The 13,036-nt window shown below is 38.0% G+C and overlaps 1 protein-coding gene across 50 annotated transcripts in view; it reads right to left on the bottom strand.

Annotated features, from left to right (window-relative positions):
* Positions 1-1,532: 1,532 nt before the first annotated feature.
* Positions 1,533-13,036, bottom strand: part of LMO7 (LIM domain 7) — a 188,674-nt gene continuing 177,170 nt past the window's right edge. For 47 of the 50 annotated variants that reach the window (XM_005601291.4, XM_070239927.1, XM_005601290.4 and 44 more), the window contains 6 exons: positions 12,933-12,985; positions 10,067-10,280; positions 6,749-7,030; positions 4,846-4,954; positions 3,622-3,724; positions 1,533-2,277 (listed from right to left, as the gene is read on the bottom strand). In XM_005601291.4, coding sequence (XP_005601348.1) covers positions 2,255-2,277; positions 3,622-3,724; positions 4,846-4,954; positions 6,749-7,030; positions 10,067-10,280; positions 12,933-12,985 — 784 coding nt within the window. In that variant the 3' untranslated portion in view covers positions 1,533-2,254. The remainder of the gene's footprint in view (positions 2,278-3,621; positions 3,725-4,845; positions 4,955-6,748; positions 7,031-10,066; positions 10,281-12,932; positions 12,986-13,036) is intronic. The other 3 variants (XM_070239921.1, XM_070239919.1, XM_070239900.1) reach the window with 1 other exon arrangement.

Genomic DNA, 13,036 nt, shown 5'->3' with positions numbered 1-13,036 from the left:
TACCGCACAGTGAGGGCTACTACAGGTCAGGCAGAGAACAAGGCAACGGAAAGTCATTTTGGTGAACATGCAGTGAGACGGAAAAGCCCGTGCGCTGCTGTGTGAGTCTAAGCTGGTAGCATCTTTCTGGAAACCACTTTGGCAATGTGTATTATGACAGCCTTAAAATGCATAATGTCTGAGTCAATAATCTCATGTCTATAAAAATAATATAAAGAAAGAGATATGATTATAGAGTCCATCATAGAATTTATATTAGAAATGTTTATACATTCATTACATATAACTATATTATATATATTAAAATGTCAAATGTGAGACACAAGATGTACACAGTGGAGGAATCAACTAAATATATTAATAGCACCAAACAATATAGCGCTATGTAGCCATTAATAGAGATAAAATAAAAATTATTTTAAAAACATGGAAAAATTCACAATCCAACGTCAACTAAGAACGCAGGATAAGTAACTATATAGAGAATGATTTCAAACACAGAGCTCACCTTTAGAATTTGGAACTGAGAGTTATATTTTTTATGCTTTAGAGCATTTGATAAATTTGCACGAATAAATACATGTTACTTTAATAATCCGACATAAAGAATAACAAAAATAAAAATGAACTAAATTTTTTATTTTCTCCCACATTAGAGCTTCTTTATATTTCTAATCTATTCCAGTAGAGTTCTCATATCCTGGAATTATCCACTCTACCTTCATTATTATAAAGGATTCAAGTTTGTATATTTGAATATATTTTTTATATATTTATATATATATATATATTATTTTTTGGTGAGAAAGATTGGCCCTGAGCTAACATTTGTTGCCAATCTTCCTCTTTTTGCTTGAGGAAGATTGTTGCTGAGCTAACATCTGTGCCAATCTTCCTCTATTTTGTATGTGCTACACCGCCACAGCATGGCCTGATGAGTGGTGCGTAGGTCCGCACCCAGGATCCAAACTCTTGAACCCTGGGCCGCTGAAGCAGAGTGCGTGAACTTAACCACTATACCACCATGCCAGCCCCTCAAGTTTATATTTTTGCTTAAAGCATGCTAAAGTTTTGTATTCTTGCATTCCCACTCCAGATTTCTAAAACATCAGAGTATGTATATATTTTTTTGCTCTATAGACTTTGTAAATTCAGTTATATTCTTATCATTGAAGAAGCAAAAGAATAAGATTTTATGCAAATGATCCAACAATTCACCATTCACTTCACCTCTTACCGTAAAAACACTGCATTCAAAAGCAACTCTCCATTAAAACAAAGTTTGTTAAAATTTTTTAGTAAAAGAAAAGTCAAGATTGTGGTGACAGTTTCAAAGGTATACACATATATCAAAACTTATATTGTACAGTTTAAATATGTGCAGTTTATTATGTATCAATTTATACCTCAGAAAAAGATGCTAAATAAAACATAATATCAAGAAGAGCCACACACTGAAATATGATTAACAGACCTGGAAGGCAGATACACACAAACACACCCTCACACAGAAGAAAAAGAAGAACCACTCCTTAAATGCATCAGCAAGTTTATTTACAAATGCAGTTGAACAGAAAGGCTCACTAGTTTCTGGAGAAAACTTCCGGCATACAGACCATGATTTTTTATTAATGAAAACAAGAGCTTTCTATTGGAAATTGGTTAGTGACAATTCTGGTGAAGACAATAAAGCTCCCCTCATCAAGCAAATAAAATGTTATATAAGCTAAATTGTTTTTTAATCATAGTATTACATAGATGAAAAGAAGATCCAGAAAGGAAATGTGGGGGTGAGTTGTGAAATTTTCCGTATGGTTCTGCATTTAGTATACATTACAATACACAGAGCAAATGCAATTACATATTTATATTAACTATTTCAAATGTTTCAGAACCTTTGAAAGAAAACAATAAAATAACCCTCTTCAAAATACCACTAGAAAGTCAAACTCGAGCATTACCAGCCTCAAAAATATTTTGAAGTTCTTATTTTTCCCTTGTGCTTTTAGGATGAATTCAAAAAAATACTGCACTTTTCCCCCCACACATAATTACCTTCTTATAAATAAACAACAACAAAAATACAAGTTCTACTAAGACTATAATGCTCTGATGTAATCTAAAGAGGCCAAAAAAGTTGTTATTCTTCTTAAAAAAGAGAGCACAAAGACATCCAACGTATATTTATAGATCTACACCAGCAGCGGCCACCTCCTCTTCTATCTGCACCAGTGCCTTCGTATGCAGGCTTACGTCACATGGCGGTCGGCCGTCCAGCTGATCAGGCGAGGAGAGAAGAAAGAAAAGTGCTTAGATTCCGAAACACGTGAAGATCGCCACCTGGGATATATCGCAGCGATCACTCAGAGAGTGGCCCCGTGAGGTAGAAAGAGTAACCTTGTCACTCACTTAGGATAAAGCTAGGCAAATCACAGCCTCGGGCTTCTAGAATTCTTTATTTGCAAAAACGGAGTAAAAATTAACTGCTGATCTAGAAATAAGTTACACTCAACTCTCTATTATCTGTATTGGAGGAGAGAAAAGGCCTGGGCAATTTTTCTATGACGATTCCAAAATTCAATTCTATTTGGCTTTGGAATTTGATTAAAGAGAGAAAAGCACACACACATAACACACACTCCCCCCATCACATGCCCAGCCTTGACACTCTCCCTCCTCAGTGGCGGAGTCCAGAAAAGGACTGGACCGCTGGGCTAAGAAGGCTCAGAACCTGCTGACGGATAAAAGAGAGTTGACTGGGTTGAAACCATTTCCAAAGCACTCTTCACATAAAGGGCCACATAAATACCTCAGAGCTCAAAAGCAAATGGTTTTGCTGATACCACTTGTAACACCCTTTCACAATAAGGAAGAAACACATGTTACCAGCATCAAGGTTCAAAATAGAAACAGCAGTAATGGTTGTCTTTCAGTAGCTATCAACAATATGCAATCTAATAACGCTATCCTACGTTTTATAACACACTTAAAACAAAACATGCTTAGACGCAAATTAGCACGTGAAGTTTTTGAAAAACTCAATTTTTTACAAAAATGACACTGAAACACCATATAATCAAAATTAATGCTTTTCTTTTTAAAATATTGTATGTTAATAAGTGATTATATAGTAACAAAGCATAAACTGACCACTCTTTACTACCTTTTCAAACCAGTTTTTAAAGTTGGTCATCTTCTAAATCATGTAATCGAAGCCCATTGCTAAATAATAGAAATCAGCTAATGATGAGGCACTCATCCTTAGCCAAAAAACAGGTTACAGCCTACACAGATGCTTCCTTTAACTGTCTGTTTTGGTTTGTTTGTATCCTCCAGTCATCAGAAGTTTGTCCAGACTCTGAGCAGACTGCACAGGACACCGTCCTGACTCTTGGGCCCACGTCCCTCTCAATTCCTCGGCCCCACATCCCACCCTGTGTGGCTGGAATCCTGAGCACTGACCCACACCCCAAACCCTCTTTGAGGCGGACACACTACGATTCCTGACGAGTTCTAAGGCAGGGAGCCTGACGGGGAGATGGCTGCAGGTTCAGGGAAATGCATGGGAACCCGGGGTCTCCTTAAAAGACAGGAGATTTTCTCTCTGATTTGCTCTCTTACATTTGAATCTGAGATAGCAGTCATTGCAGTACAGCTGGTTGTTTCTGATTCTGACTTCGGCTCCTGAGGAAGAGCCTCCAAGGTCACACCCACAGGCCACACACTGGAAGATAGAAAAAAAAAATCCATATGAAGTCAACTCAAGAAAGCTTGGGGCGCTCCCAGAAGAAAAAAAAAAAAGTTGAGCAAATGCAGCTTCTAAGCTCTTAGACGTGTTTCAGCAAAGAAAAAAAAATGCCAAAAGATAATTAGCAAATTAAAATCAAACCTGCCAGAGGAGATATTAAAGAATTCATAAAGCCAGTTTTAAGAGCTAAGATGATCATTCTAAATATACCAAAAGAATGGAAACGATTTGCTGATTGGCTTGAAGAAATTTAGACTTCATTTCTCCCAGGGGAATGAGAGAGGCTAAAGTACCACATGAAAGAAGTGACAAAATGAATGAAGACTGGGTTTCTGGCACTCCACCCTGGGGTGAGCCACACCCGCGTCACCACTGCACTACTTTGGCAAATGTTCGCACACTGAGCTTTCGCTTCAAGGCTGAGTATTTTGGTTCCACGTGCTCAAACACTAATGATTTTGACTCATTCTGCTATGCCTAGGAACAACCCAAGCTAGTAATATACCAGCTTAAACAGGCTGTGGTCTGCGGGACTCCAGGATCAACAACCACAATCTCTCTGTGGTCCAATGCAAGTTCAAGAATCAAATAAATGTGTCTCTAAAGACAAAAGCTGCAAAATAAAGCAGTTGCAACCTTAGTTCCTCCTTATGTGCAGGACCACATCAAGTGTAAGCAGGCTACGCGACTGCAAAAATATTTACAATGCTTTTCCTCATATAGTCTCCCTATTCAAAGCTAGGCTTTTGGACACTGTTATAATTGCATGTCCCCACGCCGTTAATAACACTGGTAAATTACATTTCAAATATGCCTATGACAGCATCTTAGAGAAAGCATTTATGCACTGTAAATTTTATTCATAGAATCTTAACAGAATGGAGATAGGAAGTACATAGTGTTTCCAGACTTAATTTCTGAAACTAAGTTCAAGATCTGAGACCTAAGTAGTAGCAGGCAATTTGTGATTCAAAGCGCAGCACAGACGACAAATGTAGCTAGCTTGTTAGTGGCACATCCACACCCAGCGCTCAAAGAAGCCATGCGCTCTCCAAGCAAAGCTTTGCGGGCCTGCAGGCTGTTTGGCTCAGTCTCACCTTAAAACAATGTAAATGATAACAAAGACCCAGGGACTCGATGATCATGGCAGCTCCTTTGCCCAGAATGTTATTACAGTAGGAGCACATGCGCTTCCCACTGACTGACCTAGACGCAGAACAAGAACGGAACGGAGGCTTTCATCTATGCAGCTCAAGGTCATTATTTAAAAATCACAGTCTGGTATTAACATTAATAACGATGTAGGACAGTCTCTATATCTCTGTGGGAAAAAGTTTCACCAGCCAACCAAAGTATGCCTTGAATATATTGTACCTCAAAGGATCTCCATGATGGTTCTGAAACCCTTGACACCTAGTCACATAGATGAACAATTTCAGTGTGATTAGTCCATCCTGCACTTCATGAGTCTATCCTCCTTAGACCACATCTGTACTTAGCAATAGTTTCTCCCTCCTCTAATCCAGCCTGCATCTTCTTGCCAGTTAAACCTGTCAAAGCACAACTCTAATCATATTATTCCACCCATTGGAACACTAAAAGAGCAGCCCAAACTTCTTTGAGAGGTGTCATAAGTCTATTCAGCCTACCACCTTCACCTCATTTTCCCAATTTTTTCCTCATTCACCCAATATTCTAGTTAAACACGAGTATCAGTGCTTTCCTGACTGTGCCTCTGGTTTACAGGACTGCCTCTGAGAGAAGGAAATTAAAATTGCCTGATAGCTACCATTTAGGTAGGTATGGAAAGTTTCTACTTTCCTTTGGATACAAGTCTTACCTCCTTTCCCAGGTGGGAAGGTGAAGGCCCCTTCCTACTTTGCATCCCACAGTACTAGGACAGCACTTTAGTGACACTGAAAAGTGCACAGCTGTTTCATACCCCATGTCAGAGCGCCACCTTCGAAATAGAGACCTTCTCAGGGCAGAAAAGCCCACCCTTGTCTCTGATCTGCTCTCCGAGGGTGGGGCTCTCAGTAAATGGGTCCTCTCTCTGCCTTCCCTCCCCTCAATGGCCTTCATCTTCCCCTCAAATTTACCATAAATCCTCACCTCTTCTTAATTCAAACTCTGATACACATTTTATAGATCCTGGTACAAGTAACATTTTAGACGGATGTAAAATATGTTCTCTTAACAAAACTCCTTATTTGATAGCTAAAAAAATCATAATATTAATCATTGTGTTTCTACTTCTTGGCTTTTCATTTGCAATGAAAAGTAGTACATGCCAGTAGAACTCCCATCAGGTGACAGCAGAAACACTGCTGTATGTGGCTTCATGAAGCATCGATGATCTATGGAGAAGCTACGTAGATCTAAAATCCAACACTTGTTGATATCTGAGCTTTACCCCATATCAAAAGGCAAGCTCCAAGTCAAGACCTATCATTATAACTCTTACACAGTTCCCATGGCATATGACCTACAGGATTCAGTTGGTGTAGTATGAACAAAATTTTGGCAAACCAGATAAGAGGCAAGCAATGACGCTGGAAATTAAAAATCCAAAAAGCAATATCTAACTTCTTAACATTTTTTCAATCCAGTTTGTTAAAAGTTCCAAAGATGATGACACCTGGTTATATGTTTTCCTTTTACACTCAGTTCCTATAAGATGAGTTTATATTCTAGTCTCATTAAAACAGTCCAAGCTTTTACAATACTGCTTTTACTTATAAATTTCAAATTCATTCATGAAACACTGTATATTTTTAGGATTCCACATTGAAAACTATTCAGGCACGCCTGCATCTAAGACATTGACCACAAGCACAAGTAAACAAGACAGTGGCAATGAAGGAAACATTCTGAAGGCCCAAATGGCTTCATAAGACATCAATAAATGCTCTTAGGGTAGCATGGAAAGATATTAACAAAGCCTTCTTAATGGATTTGCTAAACGAACTCTGAAATCCAAAGAAATCCAAAGGGCCTCACCTATTGCGTAGCTGGGAGCTTGCCTGTGCCGTTGAAGGGGGATGGCCGCGTGGTGCGGGGGAAGGTGCAGTGGTGGTCTTCACAGAACCAGCTGAAGGAGTGGGTACACTGGAGGATGGATTTCGCATGTAGGCACGGTTTGATGTGGACACCAGCTGAGGTGGTGGGCGACTGAAGTCTTGAACAGAGGAAGAAGCATAGACTCCCGAAGGCTGATTGAGCCAAGGGGACTGTCTCCAAGAATTGGATCTTGGGGAATCCAGGTTATCCAGCGATTCACCTCTGAAACATGGAAAAGATTAATCAAAATTATATAGTACAATCAACTAGAAATCTACTTATCATTACAGTCTCTAAAATATCCATGTTATTTATTTTATTAAGTATTAATCCAGCAACTTCAGTTATGTATAAAATTACCTTTAACAACTAAAGTTTCTTTTCATTGGAGGCATCGTGTTTCATATTCAATTACTCTTCATTTTTATTTTTTATTCCAGTGCTTAGGTAAAAGAATAAATACCAAAGTGGAAAGGAAAATACTAAAAAAAATTTTTAAAATAAATACTAAGACAAAGACAACATACATTCATCCTTTAAACCTTCAACTGGTTAGACACATCAATTTTAATTTTTAAAACCCAACCAAAAAAATACCTTTTCAGGCACTTACATATGTCAGGTATTAGACTAAACACTGTCACAAAAATATTAAATTTATTTAATCTTCACAACATCATGCACAATTTTTTTAGATCTCACAGAAGTCACCTTATTCAAAGTAAAAAGAGCTACTCAGTGGTGGAGACGACTTTCAAATCAAAGTCTCCCTTATTCCCAATTAACCCAGACCATTCCCTAAGGTACAGCCCTCATTCACTCACCACTCAAAACTCTAAGCTTAAATAACTGTTCAATGTCCACATAATAGAAACATTCACCAGAAACTTCCCTTAAATTAAATATGCATTTAAAATAGAATTTAACTCACAAACTGATTTAAATACAACTTTTAGAAAATCGCTCTGAAATGAAGTCATGTACTTAGATTAATTCTGATTTACAAAGATTGACTCCAAATTGTGAGGGGATTTTTCTACCTGGTCAATTTTGTTGTTACATTTAAAACTTTCTCTCTTATCCCAAGTCTGAAATATGTATTTTTTCTTCTAAGATTATAAAAGTACTACATCATCATGACAAGAAAGACCCAAGCAGTATAGAAGGGTATCTGAGAGGACTAAGCTTGCCCACTCTCTCACCACAATTGACCTGCCCTAATCCCCAGAGGAAACCACTGTTAACTATGTATCCCTCTCGAGTTTTACTCACATATGCAAGCACAGATTTACATATACATACAAACTTACATAAGTATAGCCACATCTGCATACACTTATAACGTGTTCACGTGTTTAACATTCTTAAACAAATAGCATTATTCTATAACATATATTCTTCATAACTTGCCTTATTCCATGTAATATATATTATCTTAGAAGTATCTTCATGTCAGTTCATGTGACAGACAGTGCTTTGGTGGCCCCCAGTGAATCATCCTCCTGGTATCCACACCCTTGTGTAGTCCCCTCCCAGCGATTCTGGGCTTGGCCATGTGAAGTGTTGGCCAACGGGACATTAGCAAACAATATACAAACAGATATTTGATAAGCAGTTGCACATTAGGGCTTATTCTCTTGCAAGGATTCGTCTTTGAATCCAGATGCAATGTCATAAGTCAGTCCAAGCAGGTATGTGGAAAGGTCCGTATGGAGAACAGAGGTTCCCAACCAATAGCTCCAGCTGAGCTCTCCATGGAATGTCTACATCAAGGGCCAACAAATTACAGCCCACTATCAGGATGTGTACCACTCATGAGCTAAGGATGTTTTATACTTTCAAACAGTCATAAAAAAACAAGAAAGAATATGTGACAGAGACTTATGTGGCATACAAACCCTAAATTATTTACTATCTGGTCCTTCATGCAAAAAAATTTGCCAACCCCAGCTCTAAACGACGATAGTTTCCCAAGTGCCCCAACTAACACTATGCAAAGAACTGCCCAGTCAACTCTCAGAATTGAGAGAGAGAATGAATTGTTATTTTAACCCACTAAGTTGTGAGGTGTTATATTATGCAGCAATATGTCTCTCTCATTCTTTAATAGTTGTTTAGTATGCTACCTTATCAGAGTGCCACCTAACACGTACTAAGCATACTCTTATTAGTAGACATTCTGATTATTTTTCTGTTTTGATATTGCCAATAACATTTAAGAGTATAGCTTTGATATATCTTTGAATATCTATCCAAATATATCTAGAAGATAGAGTGCCAGAGACTAAATTGCTCACAGGGTACAGATATTAAAACTTTTGCTTAACAAACACTGAAAAACTGTCCACTCCATTGGGAACAAGAACTTTTCCTTACACAATTGTCAATACTAGATTTAACCAATCATTTAACTCTCTACAATCCCATAAGCGAGACAGATCATTTTGTTTTAGGAGTAGTGTTAATCTTTTATATGTTTATTGACCATGTTTCTTTTTTTTGTGAACTGTCTGTTCATATCACTGTCTGTTTCTATTAAGTTGTCAGAGTTTATTTACTGATTTACAAAAGTAATTTGTGTATTGAGATAATCAGCTCTCTGTCTGTAATGTGTTGCAAATAATTTTCCTCAATTTGCCAGCTGAGGAAATACTGAATAAAAGTAGCTTCAGTATTCATTTACCCAAGATACAGCTTTTAAAATGTTCATTCTCTCATTTCCAATTAATTTATATCTATATATTTTTCTTAAAGTTACAAAAATTAGGTTTTCACACTGTGTGAACACTATTATCATAATTCCAATCTAACCATTATCTCATTATAAACAAACAAGTAGAGGCTTAATTTTTCCTTTAAAGTTCAGCAGTCAAGGGAGCACTGAGAGCAGCATGAATTATTTAAGTGCCTAATCGCACTGCAGAGTTCTACATTCAGCTTTGCCACCGATTAGCCATATGGTCTTGTCCAAGTGTATTCCCTGCTTGAGCCAGAGATTCTTCACATGGAAAAGCAGAATTACTATCCCTGCCTCAAAACATTTTCCCCAGATTAAGTGAGATGGTGGAGACAAAGGAACTGGCAGATATCTGGCATGTAATAAATGCCCAATAACATTTGCTCTACTTCCCTATGGCCCACTAAATCTTAGATAAGATTTTTGTCTTATCTCTTCTGTCCAAAGTAGCCAGCATGTCTACAAATTAAATATTTGCCTCAAAGTATAGCAGAGGAAATAATTCCCAAGACATCTCGCACCTTCTCATAATCCCAGGCAGAGAAATAGGCTCTTTATTTACACTAGAACTGCGCTGTCGGATCCAGCTGTTGTCATTGTGGAGGGATGTCCTTTTCCTCATTTCTTGGAGGATTTGTTGTCTCTCCAACTCTGCTCCTGATGGGACTTGTTCCTTCTTGGAGCTCTTCTGTGTCGAGCTGGTGCTCCCAATTCTGTCCACATATTTATTGCTTCCTAAATTAAAAACACATCAAAAGCTGTAGGATTAGCACAGGAAAAAAGGAGATAGTGGATAAATCTCCAAATACGGTGTAGCAAAAAATGTGACACTGTGCACACATGCTAACATTATCAGTTCTCAGTGAGACTGTTGCCTGGCAACATAAAGTAACAGTCTCCTCTTCCTGGAAATTCCAGTGCCACACCCAGAGACAGACTGCAGAGTGCACTCTGGAAAAGTAAGGAGGCTGCCTCAAAACCAAACAACCAGCAGTGATTTTAGCAATATTAAATTACAAAATGCTCCTTTAGGAATAGTTTCTCTTCCACTTTTCCCTTCCTTCCTAAATTAAATCAATCAAGCACATGCTCATCAAAAGCTTGCTGTGACAACTCTGCAAGGAAACAGGGAGTTCTATTCTTCCAAAAACTTACACTCCTCCTGGGGGAGAGAGGAGACACAAATGCATGCATCTCCAGCTAACGTGACTCAGTCTTCATGGTATAAGTCATGACCAAATTGTAGGAATGAGAACATATTCAGTCACTGAAATGGCTTTTGTGAAATCGAAAAGTATCCAAGGAATCTGAATGATAACCAAGGAATGTTATCAGACTTGTTTCTGCTCTAAGAAACTGATAGAGCGATCATTTGGATGTTGAATTTATGAATGACAACTAAGTCAGCTTTTATCCTGCAGGCTTTGTCTCCTTGGATTTGCTCATCAGTTTCTGATTTGGGTAAAACATCCATAACTTGGAAGTATCCTCCCCACCTTAATTTGGAGTAAGAAATTTCATCTCAGGATTTATTTTTTTTCAGTCTCCAGACTCATGGCTATTGTCACTCTTTCAAAATTCAGGATGTGTCGCTGCCTTAGTTCATCTTCCACTAAGCAACGAGCAAGGCCCCCAAAGCTTGCTTATACACAACTATGTTTATATTTGTATACACACACAGCTTATCAATGTGGTCAGATTTTAAATAAAAGGTTTTCTACTTTAAATGTGCCTTATTGGCACAACCAAGTTTTTCAATACAATATTTGGTAACTACCACTGGCTGATATTCAGGAACTTACAGTTAGTAAAGGGGAGAAAATATACATACAAAAATAACCAGATTAACAACACAAGCCACAGATATTAACAAGACTATCTCAGAGAGTCACACTTGCCATTACTAACAGGTCCTGTGTTTAAGTGCCAGAGAGAATATGATCACTGTAGATTAAAAAAGCTTCATGGCAGATTGAAGCACTTAAATTTTAATTTTAGTGGTGGTTAGGGGCAAATTCAGGGGAGAAGAAACCGGAAATCCAAACAGAGAAGTGGAAGACCAGAGGAACCAGATTGGAAAGCATCTGATAAGTTGGGAACTGAGAGAGAGAACAATTTGGTTATAGTTAAGTTTCCTAATGGGGGAAAGACAGCAAAATAGGCTGGTAAAGTTAAACTAGGACCATATAAAGGAAGGCCCTATACGTTAAGGGATAGGGGTGGTCATAGAACCTAATAGAAACTAAATTCTACAAGCTTTAACCAGAGGTTACAAACCAGCTGCCATCAGACCAATTACATCTATAAATAAATTATTTGGCTCATAGAGGGTTTTAATTTTTTTAATTTCTTATCAGCACTTAAAAACACAACATTAAAAATCCAGGTCTTGGGCTGGCCCATTGGCACAGCGGTTAAGTTTGCACATTCCGCTTCTCAGCGGCCTGGGGTTCACAGGTTGGGATCCCGGGTGAGGACATGGCACCGCTTGGCAAGCCACGCTGTGGTAGGCGTCCCACGTATAAAGTGGAGGAAGAGGGGCATGGATGTTAGCTCAGGGCCCGTCTTTCTCAGCAAAAAGAGGAGGATTGGCAGTAGTTAGCTCAGGGCTAATCTTCCTCCAGAAAAAAAGAAAAATCCAGGTTTTTTTCTTTTTTTGTTTTTCTTTACTTCTCTTTATAACAGAAACAGTTGGCAATCACAGGCTTGCTTTCAACCACACGGTAGTGACAGGCTGGAGCTGGGAGTGGCTGTCCACTTACATGGATGTGTCCACCTATTTCACCTCAACCCTCACCTGAACCTTCGTTTATTTACATAACTATCACCTGCTTTTGCAAGCCTGTATGCAAACCCTGCTTAAAACAATGTGTTTTGCTTGGGTTTTTTCCCTTAGTTATATAACTTCAGTTCCATGTGTACCTAGAAATACACTTTATACTAACAGTATCAGGTTCCAAATTGTTTTTGCCAAGTTAAGGAAATCATTACATTCTGGGTTTTTTGACATCTTATCATTTAAATGCACAATTTCAAGTTTATACACAATTTTTAAGTCCCCTGGTATTCTGCAGAAAACTTTTCTGTCCCATTTCTTTGGCTGTAAGATGAAATCTTCCATACAAAACTGTATCAGCATTACCTTGCAAAATTTCCCCATATTTTATTAGTTATTTAAGGCCATTTTAATCTCCCAGTACTCCCTTCATTATGAAGTCAAAATAAGCACAAGATAGTTTTGTTTTTATAAGAAAACACTTGGTTATTTTAATTTAAATGTAATCTTAATGAACCTGAAATATCTTGACCTTAAAAATACTGATCATAGCGTGTGATAGCATAAATAAGCGACCGTGCTGAAGAATTTTGAAAAAAACTCGCAATTACCATTTTTATTTGTGGGGTAACCATCCAGTTCAGTAGTGGACCTGGATTTATTCCTAAAACATAGAACACAATATATTACATACGTCTCATTAAGAACATCCTTT

The sequence above is a fragment of the Equus caballus genome, chromosome 17 (assembly GCF_041296265.1).
Source record: "Equus caballus isolate H_3958 breed thoroughbred chromosome 17, TB-T2T, whole genome shotgun sequence".
NCBI classification, from domain to species: Eukaryota; Metazoa; Chordata; class Mammalia; order Perissodactyla; family Equidae; genus Equus; species Equus caballus.
Note: the sequence above shows the minus strand (reverse complement) of the source record. Positions and strands in the feature narration are given on the sequence as shown.